Source organism: Octopus bimaculoides, chromosome 3 (assembly GCF_046866305.1).
Source record: "Octopus bimaculoides isolate indiv1 chromosome 3, ASM4686630v1, whole genome shotgun sequence".
NCBI lineage: Eukaryota > Metazoa > Mollusca > Cephalopoda > Octopoda > Octopodidae > Octopus > Octopus bimaculoides.
The window spans coordinates 133,488,314-133,508,851 of NC_142930.1; the positions used below are offsets into that span (position 1 = coordinate 133,488,314).

General features: G+C 36.0%; 1 protein-coding gene across 34 annotated transcripts in view; it reads left to right on the top strand.

Moving 5' to 3' along the window:
* The window catches only part of LOC106877319 (tyrosine-protein kinase CSK), a 354,354-nt gene extending 334,831 nt beyond the window's left edge, over window positions 1-19,523 (top strand). For all 34 annotated transcript variants that reach the window (XM_089349669.1, XM_089349666.1, XM_089349674.1 and 31 more), the window contains 7 exons: window positions 4,883-5,051; window positions 7,293-7,395; window positions 11,595-11,753; window positions 12,853-12,952; window positions 13,982-14,077; window positions 15,962-16,048; window positions 17,264-19,523. In XM_089349669.1, coding sequence (XP_089205795.1) covers window positions 4,883-5,051; window positions 7,293-7,395; window positions 11,595-11,753; window positions 12,853-12,952; window positions 13,982-14,077; window positions 15,962-16,048; window positions 17,264-17,440 — 891 coding nt within the window. In that variant the 3' untranslated portion in view covers window positions 17,441-19,523. The remainder of the gene's footprint in view (window positions 1-4,882; window positions 5,052-7,292; window positions 7,396-11,594; window positions 11,754-12,852; window positions 12,953-13,981; window positions 14,078-15,961; window positions 16,049-17,263) is intronic.
* Window positions 19,524-20,538: the final 1,015 nt, after the last annotated feature.

A 20,538-nucleotide genomic window follows, 5' to 3' on the forward strand; every position in this document is an offset into this window, starting at 1 on the left:
CAGACCTCCTTTCAGTCTTTTTATTATCACTGCGACACACATAGTCCCCAGTTGGTAACATTGATTTCAAGGCCTTCTCAGATGAGAGACTGGTTGTTCTAAGACATTTATCGATTGTAAATTTTGTCTGCACAGTTACCTATCGGTATAGTGGTCATTTGCAAACTCCAGAGGCGACACTTTCATTTCCCTTTACTCCAAACGTCACACATTGTTATTTCAATTGGGTCATGCCCTTCCAATTGCTATAGATCCATAATGCATCTTACAGCTGTGCCTGTCACCTGTATGGTGAGGAATCCTACATGTATTGGGAATGTGTGTGTGTGTGTCTGTCTGTCTGTCTGTGTGAATCCCTAACCCTGGCAACGCCAGGTATTTCTGCTAGTATAAGATAAATTCCTTCAAATGCTAAGTAGTTGATGACTTTTGTTACCTAGTTGACCTAATTAGCAGTGGAGGTGAGTGTTTTTTCCACAAGTGCATCTGCCAGAGCAAGAAATAAGTAGAAGTCTGATAAGAGAGTTACTTCTCTCCAAATGCTGAGTTATTTCATGATGCCTGTGTATGAAGTGTGATACTACATGGTAGCAAAACAACAACTTTGAATGCGGAGAATACGTGAAGGCTGGAAAGAAATTAGTTAAACACGCTTTGATGGATGTGTCATGTCTGTGTGCATGAACGTTGTTATACAAATGAGCGGAGAGAGAAACTGGATATAAGGAGAATTATATGTAATGTGCAAACGACAAGGCTACACTAGTATGACTGTGTGATATGTACAAAAACTGACAGCTGCATGAAGAAGTAACAGATACCTAAAGTGAGTGGAACCTGTGGAAATGGGAAACTTGGGAAGACATGGGACACCCATTATGTTCCTGTTAAGTCATCATCTGCTTCCTGCTCTCACCCATTTGATATCCTTTCATCTCTCTATCACTGTACCATGCCACCCATATTCATATTCAATGCCCTCCAATCACAATCCCTATCATTCTGCACTCTCTCATCATATGCTGTTAAAAAGAGCATCCAAATATAGAAATCATACCAAAAATGGAGCATATGAACAAGACCTGGTTTTTTGAACCATTTAGATGAGGTGTTGACTTTGGATAAAAACTAACTTATTAGCTTATGACAAAGTATCCAACTCATACCAGCATGGCAAGTAGATGTGAAATGATGATGTGTGTGTGTCTCTGCGAGTATATACATGTAGATATGTCTTTTCTACAGTAATTTTCTGCATTTTCGTGCAGCTGAAGATTGCTCTTCATATTGCATTTAATGTAATGCTCGCATTACTTAAATAAATTGGAGTAGCATGAAACGTGCGTACTGCAATCACCTTTGAAATCCGTGTTGCTTGTTTTTTGATTTTGATCACCTATCCTTTTGGGATACGATATTCGGGTGCCTACGCATAAGTACCATATTCAACCTTGAATCTATATATATATATGTATATGTAAACCACATTATAGATTTTTTTTAAAAAAAACTTCAGGGAGGAATTTGGCATACTAAATAAGCCTGGCATATTGTGATATATGTATTGAAAATATTTGAGCTTCTAAGATTATTTGAGCAACTAGTCAACAGCTCCCTGTAGGCATTTATAAAAATCTATAAATAAGCAAGGGAGGTAACTCCAATAATTGATCAAAATTGTAATTCAATTATTGTTGTGAATCCTGTTTGAAGTCAATTAGTGAAAGCGGTTACTTGATAACTGATGCAATTCCAGCTATACATGAAAATTAGCTGCAAAATGTATTTCTAGAACTTCCAAATCACATCATGGTTTGTACACATAATGGTGATGGATGTGTAGCAAATTGAAAATTTCAAGTATAAATTTCTTGAAAAATTTCAAAAATTCTTTCGCTTATCTTTTAAAACAAAGATTAGTTCAATCATTAGAGAAGAACTAAAGTTATTGTTAATGTACTCTAGATCTGTTGTAGCAGGACAACTTTGTAACTGAAACTGTGTGATTGAATATAATGGACAAATATATAAGCCAATATCTATACCATTTCTTTGTCTTTTATCTTGTTTCAGTCATTGGACTGCAACCATGCTGGAGCACCACCTTGAAGGGTTTAGTTGAACAAATCAACTCTAGTATTTATTGTTTTTAGGTTTAGTATTTACTCTGTTGGTCTCTTTTGCCGAACTGCTAAGTTATGAGAGCATAAACCAACCAACAGTTGTTTTCAAGCTGTGGTGGAACACGCACACACAACAGGCTTCCACACTGTTTTCATCTGCCAGGTTCACTCACAAGGCATTGGCCAACCAGGGACTATAGTAGAAAATATTTGCCCCTGGTGCCACGCAATGAGACTGAACCCAAAACCATGTGGTTGTAAAGTGAGCTTCTTAACCATGTAGCCATGTTTCCATCTGGGCAAAAAAAGAAAAAAAAAGAAAAACAAAGAATCAACCCCATATTTTTTTTCTGACCTCATAGAGTTTGTAATGTCATTAGTTGACATTTCACTCAATTGTCCATGCAATGTTGTTTAAAATCGTGTGTTGTTATGACAGCAGGAGCAGGTGAGGAGCCGACAGAATCATCACCATGCCAGGCAAAATGCTAAGAAGCATCTCGTTCATCTTTATGCTCTGAGTTTGAATTCTCTTGAGGTTGACTTTACTGTTCATCCTTTCGGAATCAGTAAAATAAATACCAGTTCAGCCCTGGGGATCAATGTAATTGATTTAGCTCTCCATCCTCCCAAAATTGCTGGCTTTGCGCCAAAACTTGAAACCATTTTTAGTACAGCAGAAATACTCTCTAATACAATTACAGTATCTGAAGTACACTGCTTAGTACAGTGGTTTCTAACCTTTTCACTACCAAGAACCCCTTTTATTTAAATGAGTTTTCCCACAGACCCCCAAAATATCGAAAGGTCTGTCAGCTTAACATCTTCATAGACCTTCAGTACTACCTTTGTGGACCACCAGGGGTCTGCAGACCACATGTTGGGAACTACTGGCTTAGTACATCAAAATCTATTATAATTTAATGATCCCTATATAATGTAATTTCAAATGTTTCCAAAAAGTTTCTGACAATTCTACATTTGGACAGCTGTGTAATATCAGTCTGAACTTAAAATACGAATATGCTTAACAGTTCTGTTCTGCAATTAATTTCTCACTGAAAATATTCAAGAGTAAGAAAACTGTATCACTTCATTTGTCATTAGTTTCTCCTCAGTTTGAATCTTTTATGTAGTAAACTTTATATTAAAACTTTCTATCTATACAATTGAATTGATTAAAATAGGGTTTAATATCAATACACCCAAGTATAGCTGTGTGGTATTTAGTTCCCCTTCCAACTACATGGTTTTAGGTTCAGTCCCACTGCATAGCACCTTAGGCAATGTTTTATACCAAAGCCATGGGCCAACCAAAGCCTTGTGAGTGGATTCAGTAGACTGTAACTGAAAGAAGCCTTTCATGTGCGTGTGTGTGTGTGTGTATAATTAAGATTCTGTTGAATTAGATACTTAAATTGAAGCATCTTGCTAGGTTGCACACCAAAACAATATTAATTAAATATTGAATATCAAGACTTCGTGCAGGGGTGTTTGTACCTGACATTCTTGCCATATGTGCAGACAATACACCCCAGCTAAGTGAAGGTATCCACTCTTAATTCAGACATGTACTTTTTATAAAGGTACTTTCTATAGCATTTCTGAAGTGCAGATTCCAAGTTAGGCGAATAAAATATAAATGAGTAAGAAAGATATACAGGTGTCAATTCATTACGGCTGTTTCAAGCGACTCCTTTAATTGATTAATGAAAACATTGCATCATTTGAAAGAAACCATTTTGGTCAGATGATCACATAGATTTCAAACATAAAGGATATAACCATTTCCTTAACATTTTAACATCACAGAAACTCAAAATATTGACATTGTTTCTTTTGTCATGTCTGCCACAGATGTGAATATGTTAAGGAAATGGTTTATGTTTGAAGTCTATGCAGTCATCTGACAAGAACAGTTTCTTTCAAAGGATGTAATGTTTCCTTTAATCAATTTAAGGAGTCGCTTGAAATGGCTGTAATGAATTGACAGGTGTACATTTTTGTTACTTGTGTGTGTATGTATATATGTATGTATATATGTGCGTGTGTCTTTGTGTTTGACCTCCACTACTGCTTGACAACTGGTGTTGGTTTCTTTACATTCCCATAACTTAGCAGTTCAGCTAAAGAGACTGACAGAATAAATACCAGGGCGATTCATTTGCCTAAGACCCTTCAAAGCAGTGCCCCAGCTTGGCTGCAGTCCAATGACTGAAACAAGTAAAAGATTATCTCCATGAAAACATAACAGACAGGTTATAATGTAATATAATAATCATGGGCCTTGATGCTTGCTATATCAAGATGTTCAATACTTTACATTCTTAGTCAATGCAGCTCTGTAACTCTGTACAATACTGTAACTCTAATAATTATTTTCTGAGAAATTTCGATTTAGTTAAAAAAAATGTTTGTGAATATAACTTATAAATTGCCTTTTTTTTAAAAACAAACTGTTTTACCTATAGTTTCAAAATAGCAATTTTATTCCATGCATAGAATTTTTTAAAATTTTCATTTTCAAATGTAAATTATCTGAAAAATATACTTCCTTATATTATGTTAATATCTGTTTTAAATTCTTAATATGGGAATTTTGCATGATTCTGCAGATGTCGCTTTTAAATTCTTTAATAATTCAATACATATAAATAATAGCTAAATGATGTAAATTCTTTATAGAACATATAATCCATGTAAAGTTTGTTACAGTGTAGCAGATGTGTTATTTATGCTTGCTATTTCTGATGTTGCAGCACTATGAGAAAGATGCTGATGGCTTGTGTACAAGACTTTCTAAACCACTTTGGAAAACCGGTAATAATTTCACAACAGTTGATTTTAAGGATTTTGAAAGAGGTGGCTGGGTAATTAATGCTGAATACCTTGAAATTAAAGAACCTATTGGTAAAGGAGAATTTGGTGGTAAGTATTAGTTTTAAAGTTAGTATTATTTCCATGTTCTGTTAGCCACTAACTATAACATTTTTCTTTTTTAAGTGAAAACCTGTGTCTCTTCGAAAATAGAAAAAAAAAAAAAAATTCTATATTTTACTTGTTTCAGTCACTGGACTGCAGCTATGCTGAAGTAATGCCTTGAATGATTTTAGTTGAACAGATTATTCTCCAGGACCTGTTTCAAGTCTGGTACTTATTTTATTGGTCTCTTTGCCCAAACCACTAAGTTATGGGCGTGTGAACAAACCAACTTCTGTTGTTGAGTGGTGAGGGGGAAAACACAGGCAAGGACACAAACACATGGATATATACAGCAGACTTCTACACAGTTTCCATTTACCAAATTCATTCACAAGGCATTTGTCAGTCCCAAGCTATAATAGAAAACTCTTGCCCAAAGTGCAGCACAGTGGGATTGAACCTACAGCCATGTGGTTGCAAACTGAATTTCCTAACCTCACTGTCATGCCTGTGTCTATTTTTTTTTTTTTTTGTTACAATACAGTTGGGAAATTTTCTCTATTTTAAATGCTTTATACAGAATAGATGTCTTTTTCTTTTTTTCTTTTTTTTTCACTTTGTGCTTTAATTTTAAAAGCGAGACATTTTATAATGTTGTCTCTCAATTTTATATTCTGTAAATTATAAGGTTTTGAAGATCCTTTAATATTATTGAGAACATGATACCCTTCTGATACTGTTACCATAAAAAAAAATGTGTGCTCTGTAAACTGGTTGGTGTTGAGGAGGGCATCCAGCCATAGGAACCAGATGAAAAATGAATAACAAATGAGATGTGAACCTCTGGCTAGGTAACCCCCAAATAGTGGAGATGCAAAGCTTAGTGATCAGGGCATTGGACTCATGGTCATAAGATTGTGGTTTTGATTCCTGGACTAGGCAATGCATTGTGTTCTTGAGCAACACACTTCATTTCACATTACATCCTGTGGAGAACATATCCATCACAGAAACCCAGGATATCAGCTTAAAAATAATATGTGCTGGTTCCAACTATAACAATCATCATCTTCATCATCATCATCGTTTAACGTCTGCTTTCCATGCTAGCATGGGTTGGACGATTTGACTGAGGACTGGTGAAACCAGATGGCTACACCAGGCTCCAATCTGATTTGGCAGAGTTTCTACAGCTGGATGCCCTTCCTAACGCCAACCACTCAGAGAGTGTAGTAGGTGCTTTTACGTGTCACCTGCACGAAGGCCAGTCAGGAGTTACTGGCAACGGCCAAGCTCAAAATGGTGTATTTTATGTGCTACCTGCACAGGAGCCAGTCCAGCAGTACTGGTAATGAACTCGCTCAAATGTCTTTTCACGTGCCACTGGCACAAGTGCCAGGAAGGCAACGTTGGTAAGGTCACGCTCAAATGGTGCTATTTACGTGCCACTGGCACGAAAACCAGACAGCTGGTACTATGGCAACGATCATGCTCAGACGGTGCTCTTAGTGATTTACTGGTACTGGTGCCATCACGATTTCGCTTTCTGTTCAATATATACCTGCACGGAAAGCAGGTATAAAAGGACACCATTGATGATGATGATAATGATGTCTGTGTTTGAAATACAAAAAAAAAAACCTAAAGCTGCATATCTGTGTTTTGCAGATTTTTGTTAAATAAAAATATTAATGAATATTTTTTTTAAGGAGAGGTATAGTTAACTGAATTAACATCTGGTACCGTGTAAAAAGAATTGGTGCTGATGCCACATAAAAAGCATTCAGTACACTCTAAAGTAATTGGTATTAGGAAGGGCATCTAACCATCAAAACCATGCTAGAACAGACAGTGGAGCTTGGTGCTGCCCCTCTCCTTACCAGCTCCTGTCAAACCATCCAACCCATGCCAGCATGAAAAACAGACGTTAAAGTGTAATGAGGATGCTTTAAATCCAATTTGTAATGTATTTTTTGGGATGTGAATTAGTAGAATTGTAAAGCTAAGAGAGCCATTAGGATATAGAAATTTTAATTAAAATGTAACGACGCTCTTTTGGGTCATTATCATAGAGTTTCTTTTTATCAAACAACAATTTCAGTTCTATATTTAAGAGATGAGGAATTATGTACATTATTTACATTTGACGGATATTTGTCCTCATCTTGATGAGGACAAATATCCATGAAATGTAAATAATGAAGCAACAATTTATTCATATTTCACTTTTGTTAATTTTACTAACAGATGTATATAAAGGCTGCTACAACCAACAGCTGGTTGCTGTGAAACAACTAAAAGACAGGAACAGAGCAGCGCAGACTTTTCTTAAAGAAGCATCCGTGATGACGTAAGTTATTTAACATTTTTTTGTTTGTTTGGCTTAAGTTTACCTTTTTCCTTCATTGTGATAGTATTGATGTTTTACTGCTACCATGACAACCAATGTTATTTTATTCTTTAAGTATAAGTTTGAAAGCTGATTCTATGAAGGGTAGTCACAACTAAGTGAAATCTCCAGGCAGTTTAAATGCACAGGTCTCTGATACCCAAGTGGCTAAAACGTGTCAGCAGAAGGGCACTCAGGAGTCATGACTTAGATGTGGCCCAGTCCTCTTAAAGTGTAAGAAATTAAGGGTCAAAACATTTTCCTGAGGTGGGTTTCTTCTCTGAAGACCTTCTGCTGTTCAGCTCTCTTGAGAGCTTATCAGTTATCCTTGTTGATGACAGCAATATTGTGATGATAACACGACCTTGCATAAATGTTGAAGTGTAGTGTGGCTGAAATCTATGAAATGCATGAAGATGACTGCAAGAGTAAAGGAGCAACTCAGAACTTGGAGAGTGAAAAGTTCTCAAGACATGCAACAGCCATTAACAAGCAGTGAATAATGATATAAGAACACCTTCTTGTACTGTAAAGTTACCTATGACACAAACAGCATAGGCGAGCCAATGTGGAAGCCTCCAAGTCATTGCTTGATTTTCTAAAAATAGAACCCTAATTCTCTCAAATCACATTCTAACATCTTAAAAAAAGGACACATTGAACATGTGGTCCTTCATATACAGAAAGATGGGATAGACAGTGTTTCATCACAGAGCTGACCTGGAACTAAATAACAAAAGCAAGAACAGCAGCAATCAGAAAATATGTCGCCTGACTGGCTCCTGTGCCAGTGGCACGTAAAAAGCACCATTCGAGTGCAGTCGTTACCAGTGCCGCTTGACTGGCCCCCTTGCCAGTGGCACGTAAAAAGCACCCACTACACTCTCAGAGTGGTTGGTGTTAGGAAGGGCGTCCAGCTATAGAAACTTTGCCAGATCAGATTAGAGCATGGTGCAGCCTACTGGCTTGCTAGTCCTCAGTCAAATCATTCAACCCATGCCAGCATGGAAAACGGACGTTAAATGAAGATGATGATGATTGTGACTGGTATCTCATTTGTTACCATATTTCTATTGAAATACTCTGCTTCTGTTTCATTTTAATTTTAAAAATAAGGAAGAATTTAGTAAAATAATTTTGTTATATTGGTATTTGGGAAGTAAATTAAAATGCAGTTTTGATGGAAAGTTTAAATTTCAATCACTTTAAAACAGGAAGCTTCTGTGATAGAACCAGGGGTGGTTTTAGGCAAGTTTGTTGCAAAAGAGTTAGATACACCATTACTAACTGGCACTCCACTGGTTATGACAATGAGGGTTCCAGTTGTTCTGGTCAACAGAACAGCCTACTCATGGAATTAACTTGCAAATGGCTGAGCATTCCACAGAATGTGATAAAACTGGCCCTTTGAAATATAGTTACTAAATATTTTTGTCAGCTGAGTGGACTGGAGCAATGTGAAATGAAGTGTCTTGCTCAAGGACACAACGTACCACCGGGAATCAAACTCACAACCTTACAACCATTAGCCAAATACCCTAACCACTAACCCATGTACTTTCACAACATTACTATATCTGTGTGATTAAGAGAAAGTCAGTTTGTAAAACAAAAGGAATTGTGTTTGTGATAAACTGCCGCTTGTTTTGAACAAGAACTTGAATGAAAACAGTTTATCAAATAGCATTAAGCTTATGCAAACACTTTAGTCGGTTGTTGTGAATTTATGTAAAGGTGTTTTAGAGTTAGGCATCAAAGGCTGGTTAAGATCAAAACAGAGTAATTCAATCAATAACATTTCATTTAAAATAACAAGAGAGAGAGAAATCATCTCAGCTTATTATTTTCATTGATTTTTACTTTTATTGATCTCTGACTGCTGAGCTGTAAATTAAAATTAACACCAATTGTCTCAATGCCAGGCTCTTGTACATGTTAGTGTATAGTATGTTGTTGTAAAAAAAAAATGGTTTCATGGGTATGGTGCAAAAAAACTCATTAGTCTCTAACTGTTCCTCTGTACTTTTTAGTTAATGCATGAATTGGGTTGTTTTTTTTTTTTAACATAGGAATGTGCATTGTACTGGTGCCATGTTAAAAGCATTCAGTACATTCCTTAAAGTTGTTAGCGTTAGGAAGGGCATCCAACTGCAGAAATCATGTTAAAACTAGCAATTGGTGCTTAGTGCAGCTCTCCTGCTTGCAACCTCCTGTCATACCATCCACCCCTTGTTAGCATGGAAAGTGGATATTAAATGATGAGGATAAATAGATTTCCTAATTAAGGATTACATTAAGGAAGTTGTACATTCTCATTACACAAACTTGCATGAATCTTTGTAGGTGTCAAATTCTTCCATTTACCTTTTCATGCTTGACTGGTTAATAGCAGGAGAGTCATTTAGATTACTTAGATAAGTTTCAGCCAAAGTTGGCTCAGGCCATGTCTAATTTAATAGCACCAACTATTCCAACAATATACAAATGACTAAATTTGTGTCAACCAGTCCATTGATATTAACATGAAAAGTTAAATATAATTTACATATGTATGTATCTTTGTGTGTATGTGTAAAACAAGGTTCATTCAAAGCTTTACTTTTTACTATTTTTGCCTCCACTGTTTATCAAAATTCTAAACAACTCTCTATGAAATAACATGATACATTCAGGTCATGTCTTTAATATGTATGCAATACTAAAGTTAATTTCTTTACGTATGCAGTCTACGTGGTATAACTCCACAAAATGAATTAACTTAAACATTTCCCATCTTCAAATTAACTTGTATAATCCACAGGTTGTTTTAAGGTCATATTTCTTACATGAATTTTTTATGTAGTTATAAAATTTCAACATCTCTCTTTCTGTCCTATATTTCAAGTGTTTGATCTGCAGTTATTTTCCCACCATAATTGCATGTCTCACATGACTGAATACAACCATTTTTATGTTGTATTTTTAAACTTTTATAGTGATAAAAAATGTGAAACTCATTTGTTGAAGTGTTATTGAAGTCTGGACAAGGCAAAATACTTTCTGTGTTATAACCGCAGTGATTGCATAAATTAACTGCTTTTAATAGAAACACTGCAAATCCTTTGCTTCATTAAATGTAGATTATTTTGTATGTAGGAAAATATTTACTTCCATCTTCAGTTATCATTTCGGTATTTTCTCAGTTGAGGGATCTTTATCTTGCAAGTTGCTTGGCAACCCCATTGGCACTAGTGCTACATAAAAAGAAAACACCCGGTACACTCTGTAAAGTGGCTGGTGTTAGGAAGGGCATCCAACCATAGAAACCATGCCAAAGCAGACGATGGAGCAGGTACAGTTTTCTGGTTTGCCTGCTCCTATCAAACCATCCAACTTATGCCAGCATGGAAGATGGATGTTAAATAATGATGATAATGCAATATTTTCATCATTTTTGCCTCAAAATAACATATAGTTCATCTATTGAATATTTATGTATGTATATTTGTCTAGATACATATGCATATGTAAAAATATATGTATGCATATTTGTCTAGATACATATGCATGTGTAAAAATATATACATCATTTTCTTCTTTTTGAGAGGTAAAGAAAATATAATTAAGTTTAAAGAAGAAAGTTCATAAATTTCATTTTTCATATGAAAGTTTTTTGATGGAATTTTTTTTTACAGTAGGACATTTATACAAGGTATGGCACAAAAAAAATTCAGCTTCACCATTTGTGACAATCATTTGAATAGTACCCACGATGTAGTTCTCAGGGAGATTCAGCTTGACACAGAGTGTAATGACAAGGCTGGTTCTTTGAAATATCGGTGCTAAATGGACTGGAGCAACATGAAATAAAGTGTCTTGCTCAAGGACACAACAGACCATCAAGAATCAAAACTCGTGACCAAAACCCTTACCACTAAGCCATACACCTCTGCTAGGACACCATCTGCTTAACTTCACTAGTTCCATACCAATAACCATATGGGAGGGAAAGAAAACACTTGCTTAAAAGTTACATCCAATGGTATTCTATTTCATTGTGCTTGAACTTGTGAACAACAAATATTGAAAGAGATGCAGCAGGCTTATATCATTAAATTAAGAGGAATATTTTACTGAGTTTTATATTCAAATGAATTTTAATTTTTTAAACTTCATTACAGGTCAATGAGACATCCAAATCTTGTGCAGCTTATTGGTGTAGTGCTTGGAGAAAACATTTTTCTTGTCACTGAATTTATGGGAAAGGGAAACCTTGTCGAATACCTTCGATCACGAGGGAGAAGTGTTATCACTAAGAGGGACCAAATAAACTTTGCAACGTAAGTTTCGTAACAATTTTTTTTTTTGCTACAGATAAAACTATTCATATCTCAGTTGCAATCTGAGAAGTGGATTTCTAAGTTTGTATCAAGAATGCTTAATAAATTACTTTATTATTTTGTAATTTAACAACTTGTTTTTCTTTTTTCTCATATAGGATCGACAATATTCTTTGTGTAGTTAGCCTTGATATTGGTTAGAAGACTTTTGTTTTCTACAAATCTTGAAAGTTATACTTAGGTCTCTGGAACAAAACAGATTTACCCATAAGTCCACTGATGAGTGGTTGGTGTTAGGAAGGGCATCCAGCTGTAAAAATCCTGCCAAAACAGTCACAGAAGTCTGGTGCAGGCTTCAGCCTGGCCAGCTCTTGTGGTACTATTCCACCCATGCTAGTATGGAAGGCAGACATTAAATGATGATGATGGAAAGGTTTCATACATCTTGCAAGTACATGTTTGTGGGACATGTAATAACAGTGCCTGCTAATAGTTTCCTAAAAGTTGTGGGTTTGGTATGGGACCAAAAATCTTGTTACAGAAATATTGGCAAACACATCATTCACTAAGTCTCACAGCTCCATGAATCACATTATATTCATTGCTTAGGTGTAATAACAACATGTAATGTTCTGAAACTCACTGGATTATTGAGGTTTTATCTTCATGTCTTATTTTAAAGGAGTTGGCCCTTGTTTCCTTCAGACCTATGGAAAGATTGTAGTTCAACAATGCAGATAACAAGTTATAAATGGTGAAGATATATATCTCTGATTGTTTTTCGATGGTCAACTAATAAATTAATCCTTTCGATGATACTTTTATCAAGATATTGTTGATGGCTAGATCATGCAAAGACTTGACAGTGAAGTTATTTTCTGCCAGTGATACAGCACAACAGTATTGATGATATGCAATCAAGTCAGCCCTTACTGTTTTGGTTGATTACTCTAAGTACTAACCTGGAAAATAGACACCAATCTGACTTTGTATAAAAATGGTTTAAAAAAATGTAGAAGTATTAATAGTATTAATAGAGATAGATTTATTTCTATTGTGCATTTTTACAATTTTTCTTATTTTGTTATTTCTCAATTAGAGATACATGTGCAGGAATGGCATATTTGGAAGCCAAGAATTTAGTTCATCGGGATCTTGCTGCACGAAATGTTCTAGTTCATGAAGATGGTACTGCTAAAGTGAGTTTCTTTTTTCTTTTTTTTTTATATTCAGTTGTTTTAACTCTGGTTATGGTTAGGCACTTCCTTCAGGAGTTTTACTTGATTGTGGCCGATGCCAGTGCCCCCTGACTGGTCCCATGCTGGTGGCATGTGAAAAGCACTATCTAAACACAATCGATGCCAGGCCCACCTGACTGGCTTCTGTGCCAGTGGAATGTAAAAAGCACCCACTACACTCTCAGAGTGGTTGGCGTTAGGAAGGGCATCCAGCTGTAGAAACATATCTTGCAACAGAATGGAGTGTCATATGCAGCCATGGTGTTATGTGGTGATGTTAAACTGACAAATTAAGTCTCACCACCACTTCAAGTAGGCCATGGTGGGGTTTGAACTTGGAAAACAAATAGCCAGAACAAATATTGCAAAGCATCCTGTTTCATATTCTGACAGGACTGCCTATCCACTACCCAGGATTGGTACTTTTTTTTTTATCAAGCCTGAAAGATAAAAAACCTATGTTGACTTCAGCACAGTTTGATCTCAGTGCAAAGAGTTAGAACAAATGCAGTGAGGCATTCTATTCTATGCTTCAATGACTCTACCCTATAATTTTTCTACCTGTAAATTGTTTGTCTCTACTTAGGTATATGAACTATAAATAGGTTTGTATACAAATACATACATTAATACATTTTTGGTGTTATATATTTATCAAAAACTATTCTTTTGTATTGATGTCTCCAGGTTTCTTCAAATAGGAGAGTATTGCTGAGATCCCCAAAGAAATCTTCTTAATGCTACTTGCATTTTAAGAATGGGTGAGAGCATAAACACAACAGCCTCAGTAATCCTGTAAAGAGCAGCTACCCCAGCTGTTAGTAATTTTGAAAGACATCAAGTCTAATTCAAATTGACAGAAGAATTTCTTGTGTTGTTATTGAATATTTCTTATAAGTTTTCATGAAGATGGTAATAAAACATTATTTATTTATGTTGTTTGTGTATAGTTTATGCTGATTATTTTTATTTCTCTTTAATTCACATTAGGTTTCGGATTTTGGATTAGCCAAATTTGAGTCATTTAGCCAGGAAGGGGGCCGTTTCCCTATCAAATGGACTGCACCTGAAGCTATTCGAAAAAATGTAAGTTTTTAATGTCTTATCATTTTATTTTTAAAACACATGTTGTTGGCCATGTTATTTATTTAATCAGTCAGTTTAAACGTCTGCGTAAAGTTAATAAGTCATAACAGACTGAGGAAGATATCTAAGAACCGTTATACAAAGAATAAATCAAAAACAAAAGCACAACTAGAAACTAGGGAAAAAATGGAGGAAGAAATGGGAACAGATAACAAACAATTAAATGTTTCAGTTGTTAAAATCTTTTTGTAGTTCTCTTGAATTACAAGGTGGTATGAAAAAGTTCCTTGACTAGTTCTGTAACATGCCAACAAATGGCAGTACACAGTTATGAGTGCAGTGAAAGCTAGCAATGATCTTCATGTGGTAGTGTGTCAAGTGACATTGCTGTGTTTACTTTGCAAGTTGTGAAATTTGTGATTTATTTTCCCCATCCCTTATCAATTTTGCTTTGACTTGTGAAAGATTTAAAACAGTTTATATCAATTATTTCTTTTTCTCCTCCCTCTTCAGTTGATTCATCTGCCTTCCTGTAATTGGAGCCTAATATAAGACATCTCTTCAAATTTATTACCTAATTTTTCATGATGAAAAATGCCTTTTCCTTTCTATACAGTTTTAATATTTACTACCTTTTATTTATAAATAAAATTTATTTATAATTTAGGTGTCAAGTTAGCAGAATCATTACTGTGCTGGACAAAATGCTTACCGATATTTCTTCTAACTTTACAATCTGAGGGTCGACTTTGATTTCCATCCTTTTATCCTTTTAGGGTTCAATAAAATAAGTACCAGTCGAGCCCTGGAGTTGATGTAATCCACTAATCCCCTCCTCACGAAATTTCAGGCTTTGTATCTATAGAAAGAATCTATAAATGCTGTAGTGCAGATAATAGTAGATTATTTGACCTTTTGGTAGCTGGAGATATCTATCAATGGGCTACAAGTTCTATTGATTTAGTGGAAGAGAGAATAATAATATCAAGCCCAGTACATAATTGGTAATTATTTTACCAGTGCTAGAAGAATTAGTCAAAGTCAGCTGGATTTGAACTCATGACATAAGGAGCTGTAACTAAAAATCCCAAGGGATTATGCCTGACATTTTAATGATTTTCCCAATGCACCAGCCTAAACTGTTAATAAGTTAACTAACATGTGTGGTGTGTGTGCTACGAAGGGCATCCAGCCATAGAAATCATACCAAAGCAGACATTGGAACTTGGTGCATTCCTCTGACTCACCAGCTCCTATCAAGTTGATGTTGAGGGTGACGATGATGACAACGACGACAATTGTGTGTGTGTGAGAGAGAGAGAAAGAGAGACAGACAGACAGAGACAGAGAGCTGAAGAAATGAAATTTCCATAATCTGCAAGGACTTGTAAAACCAATTTGTAATTCTGACTCCAGATTTAGTTGTGTCAGAAAAGAGAAGTAGCAGCTCCTATACGGTTATTCAGTCTATCACCCTGTAAAAATAAATGCACCCTTTTAAAGCCTAACCAGGCTCATGGGCTTGGTTTCTATGGCATATGTGTTCCCCAGCTGGACGGGACGCCAGTCCATCGCAGCGTTACTCATTTTTATCAGCTGAATGAACTGGAGCAACATGAAATGAAGTGTTTTGCTCAAAAACACAATGCATCGCCTGGTCCAGGAATCGAAACCACAATCTTATGATCATGATGCTGACACCCCTAACCACTAAGCCATTCGCCTCCACCTATCACCCTGTAGCATGCACAAAAGGCATGGCAACTATTTCTTCCATAGCTAAATGAACTATAACATGTACAGTTAAATATTATTTCCAAAGACACATTTGAAGTGATCAAAGAATTTTTTCCTTCTTCCAACTATGATTCTCTATCTTCACAGGTTTTCACCAGTAAATCAGATGTCTGGAGTTTTGGTATATTATTGTGGGAAATATATTCGTTTGGCAGAGTGCCTTATCCACGTATTGTAAGTATAACACACAACCATTTATTTTATTTTTTCATATCCCACATGCCACCTCCCTCTCTACTATAACCCCACTCAGTTGAGGGGTTTCTTTTTTTGTCTTGCTAGTTACTTGGCAACCTCACTAGTGCCAGGGCCATGTAAAAAGCACCCAGTACACTCTGTATAGTGGTTGGCATTAGGAAGGGCATCCAGTCAGAGTAACCATGCCAGTATTTAAATGTATGACTGTTGGGATGTCCTTCCCAATTTGTTTGGATTTCAATAACTCCAAATAAGAACTAACTCAGACTGTGATCTCTGTCCAACCATTTGTAACAATGGAATGCATGTGCAAAATGATTGGTACAGGCATGACTCTGTGGTCAAGAAACTTGCTTCCCAACCACATGGTTCCAGATTCGGTTCCACTGGAAGGCTACAAAGTAAAGTTGACCTCAATCATCATCATCATCATCCATCATTTTGAATCTAGGTTTTGTCCCCGTTAACTGAGGTGGCCAGATCTACCTCAGTGCCATAGCAACTGCCCTCACACCATCTTGCCTGGTTTTAGCCGTACTCCCTTCTCAAGCCACCACCCCACGCAATCTCCTCCATCTATCCCCTCCACATTTTCCTCGGTCTACCTCACTTTCGCTGTCCATTTACCTCAAACTCTATCACCTTCTTCAGAACATGCTCCTCATCCTTCGTCAACCACATGCCCATGCCACCGCACTCCAGTTGCTCTTGCCAGCCGTTCCACTGATTCCTCCAACCACAACATCCCCATCAAGTCCTCAATCCTTCTCAAAATTCAAAGTTCAAAGCAACAATGTTCCTAACTAAATCCTGCACAATATTTTGTTCACCAGTCTATTGATTCTGCTATTCAACCAAATTTGATGCTCTGAAAACTACACCGAAGACTCATGATTAAAACTTGCATGTCTTGGACTTACATGAGATATCCACTGAAATTATCTTAATATTTCCATGTTGATGTTGTTGCTGCATGGAAAAGTAGATATCAAAACACTGATATTTATGTATATCCATAGAGAGCAAAACTAACAGGTAGGTGGTGGACCAGTGGTTACAGTGAGAGAGAGGTGGGGAGGATAAAAGTGATGTGTATCTTTTCATTGTTCTTTTTTCTGTTAATTTCTCTGAAATTCGTTTACCAAATTTTCATTCAAATTTGCTTCTCTTTTCTTTCTCCACCTTATCAAGCCTCTTGCTGAAGTTGTACGACATGTCGAAAGGGGCTACAGAATGGAGACCCCAGACGGCTGCCCTCCTGAAATATACCAAATCATGCGACACACCTGGGATATTGATCCAAATCATCGGCCGTTGTTTCAGGATATCTTGAAAATGTTGCATAATTTACATGCCACCACTGTGTGAATGGAGAACTAAATTAAAGGAAAAAAATTACAAAAAAAAAAGAAGAAAATCAAGCAATTAAAACAAAATCAAACAAAAAAAGAGAAGAAAAATACAGACATTTGTTTTCTTCCTTCACCCCACTCCCACCTCCACTCATTCATTGGTCTTCATATTATTTTCTTGTCTTTTCTTATAATTTTTTTTTTTTGTTTTGTTTTAAAGAAATTTTTTTTCAAAACCATCAAATGCTGCTGCTGCAACTGAAATTGTCGACACTACCCTCAATACTGCTGTAGCTAACCAAAATATTCTTTCATCTCTCAATGTGGAATCTAAATCATCTTTTTTTTTTCTCTTCTTGTTTGCCAGACGTTATGACTAACCATTCAACTAATACATAATTCATGCAGTTGTTTATGTCACTCTGTGCACATCTGTATCCTTATATGTGCATGTATAATTGTGAGAATGTGTGTTTTTATGTGTGCTGACGGATATGTAACTATTGCGTATATATTGAGTATATATTCTTCTTTACACACTCTTGTACACACAAACACACATCTGTATAACTGCAAGTAATCTGTATGTTTATACTCTATATGCATACAATATGTCCTTTATATGTACTTGTGTGTATATGATGTTCATCTCTGTGTTTGCATTTGACTTTCTGTGAAATAGTGTTTGTTTTTAAAATTTGAAACATTTCTCCCTCTTGTTATCTCCCCTTCCACCTCTTATTTCTGTCATTTGATATTCTAGTGTATCTAACTACATTTGCCCCTCTATTACAGTACCCTTTTAAAATCTCCCTTTTATCACTTGCTAAGTTTAACAGTATCCCATTGCCTAAACTCTGATTGGACTTTTATCATTTTTCTCCACTTCAGCCCACCTAAAAATCCCTGTTTCAGCGTTATTGATGAAATAAACGACCAGTTAAGTACAAGGATCTGTTTAATTGGCTTATCTATTTAATTGGCTAATCTCTCCTCTCAAAATCTCAGGCATTGCTCCTATATTAGAAACATTTATCTGACTACGTTACACTCTTCCCCTTAGCATGTCCTAATCCTATTTCTATTTATCCCTATTTGCCCTCCACCCCCAATGTTTCTAATAGAATGTCCCAATCATAATCCCTTCCTACAGATGTTTCTTTTGTAAGCTCCTTACCTAGTATTCCAACACTGTTTCTGTTAATATACTCTTTGATTCTATACATGTCATCATAGCCCCTTCCACCACGCCATTATCTATCTACCATTACCCCCACCTCCACTCCACCAAAATTGCTTTAGTTTCTTTAATTTTCATTATTATATTTTTAATAAAAAATAGCCTTTTTTTCGTTAAACAAAAAACAAAGAAATCAAGTTCCAAATGAAAAAGAAAAAAAAAAGACATTCATTGACCATGTTTTTTTTTGTTGTTTTTTTTTTTCAAATTCTTGTCTCTTCTTTCAACCAATGTTGTGACTATCTAGAGTACATCTAGAATACATCTGGTGTTAATATTGTGCTGCATTCAGAATCCATGCAGTATTCACTTTGTTTGCATCTAAATTACTTCTGGTGTACATCTGGTGTACAGCAGTCACTGGCATATTCCAAAAGACTTCAAGCCAGTTCTTCACTTTTGCTGTGTCTTCAATGTGACCCCCCCTCTCTCTCTCTCTTTCTTTCTCTCTCTCTCTCTCTCTCTCTCTCTCTCTCTCTCTCTCTCTGCTGTTTGGTGTTGCATGCTACCATTGGCTCTCTAATACCAACTTATCACGGCTGCTAATATTATTAAAAAAAAGAAAAAAATTCAAAAAAAAGACTGCCACAACCATCACCACTACTGCTGCTACTACTACCACCACCACTTCTATCACAACTGCTAATGTTAACATCACCACTTTTATATCCACACCAAACGCAGGGTACTTTGCAAACAAGAAGACACTTGGCATATTTGTGGCATTGGTCATATGGAGGTAAAGAAAAAAAAAAGCTTACACGTCACTCGGAAATGAAGAAATTCTCATATATTGACTCGATTATTGAAAAATTTAAGCAAATGGACATTAAAGCTATTTTAACAATTTTTAAAATCAGATTTGCTTTTTTATATTTTCTTTTCGTGTTTTTGTTTTAACCATGGTTACTAGAGTAAGGAAGGTGTGAAAGAAGTTCAAGCAGTTATTACCTCCCTTGGCAACCACTTGCCAAGTGTGATGCAGCATAATAATGAGATATACTTTGAAAGTGGAGATCTATGGAGGTTAGAGGGAAATTGGGTGAACCTGAATGAACTAAACATCTGCATAAAAGAGATTCCAGCCGTGACCATCTAGTATATTTTTCCAGGCATTTAGGGCTACATTATCCATTGTGTTCTTTCTTTATAAATAGTGTGATTTAGACCAGTCATATCTGGCCTAAATATTTTCCTTGTTTTATGCTCAGACTGGCCAGATCTGGCCTCTCACTCCTCCCTTACAATGTCAGCACATACAAAGCACCCAGTTCCCTACCATCTGTGAGATGGTGGGGGAAAAGTGTGTACGAAAGCAATTATATTATATAGCAGTGCACTTGCTCTCATTGACTCTAAAAACAAAAAGTTATGTAAATTCTATTACAAAAGGGTGTTGAGAATTTTTGGGAGATAGAACCTACATCCATGTAAGCTGTAAAGAGATAACAGTCATTGAGATTTGCAACTATATAGTCATTGATTAAGGAAGTCAAGGCAAATAGACCATGAAGAATAATTGCTGAGTTGCTTCAAAGTAGATCATGCATTACATAGTCAATCAGGTAGGACAAGAATGTGCCTGTCCTACCTGATTTAATCTGATTTAACAGTATCTCATCAACTACTACAAGGATAAAGGAAACATTCCAGAGAGTGTTAAAACGGGTTTCAAATTGTTGGACTAAATATATGAAAGTTACAGCAAAACTGATTCAGAGAATTGGCCCAGACAAGATATAGTTCAGGTTTATATGAGGGTCTACCTCTGGTGCATTCTTATGGAGACAGCTACAGGAGAAATACTTAGCTAGAAGTAAGCCATTCTGCCTAGATTTTGACAACATATAGAAAACAGTTGATAGGATTTCATG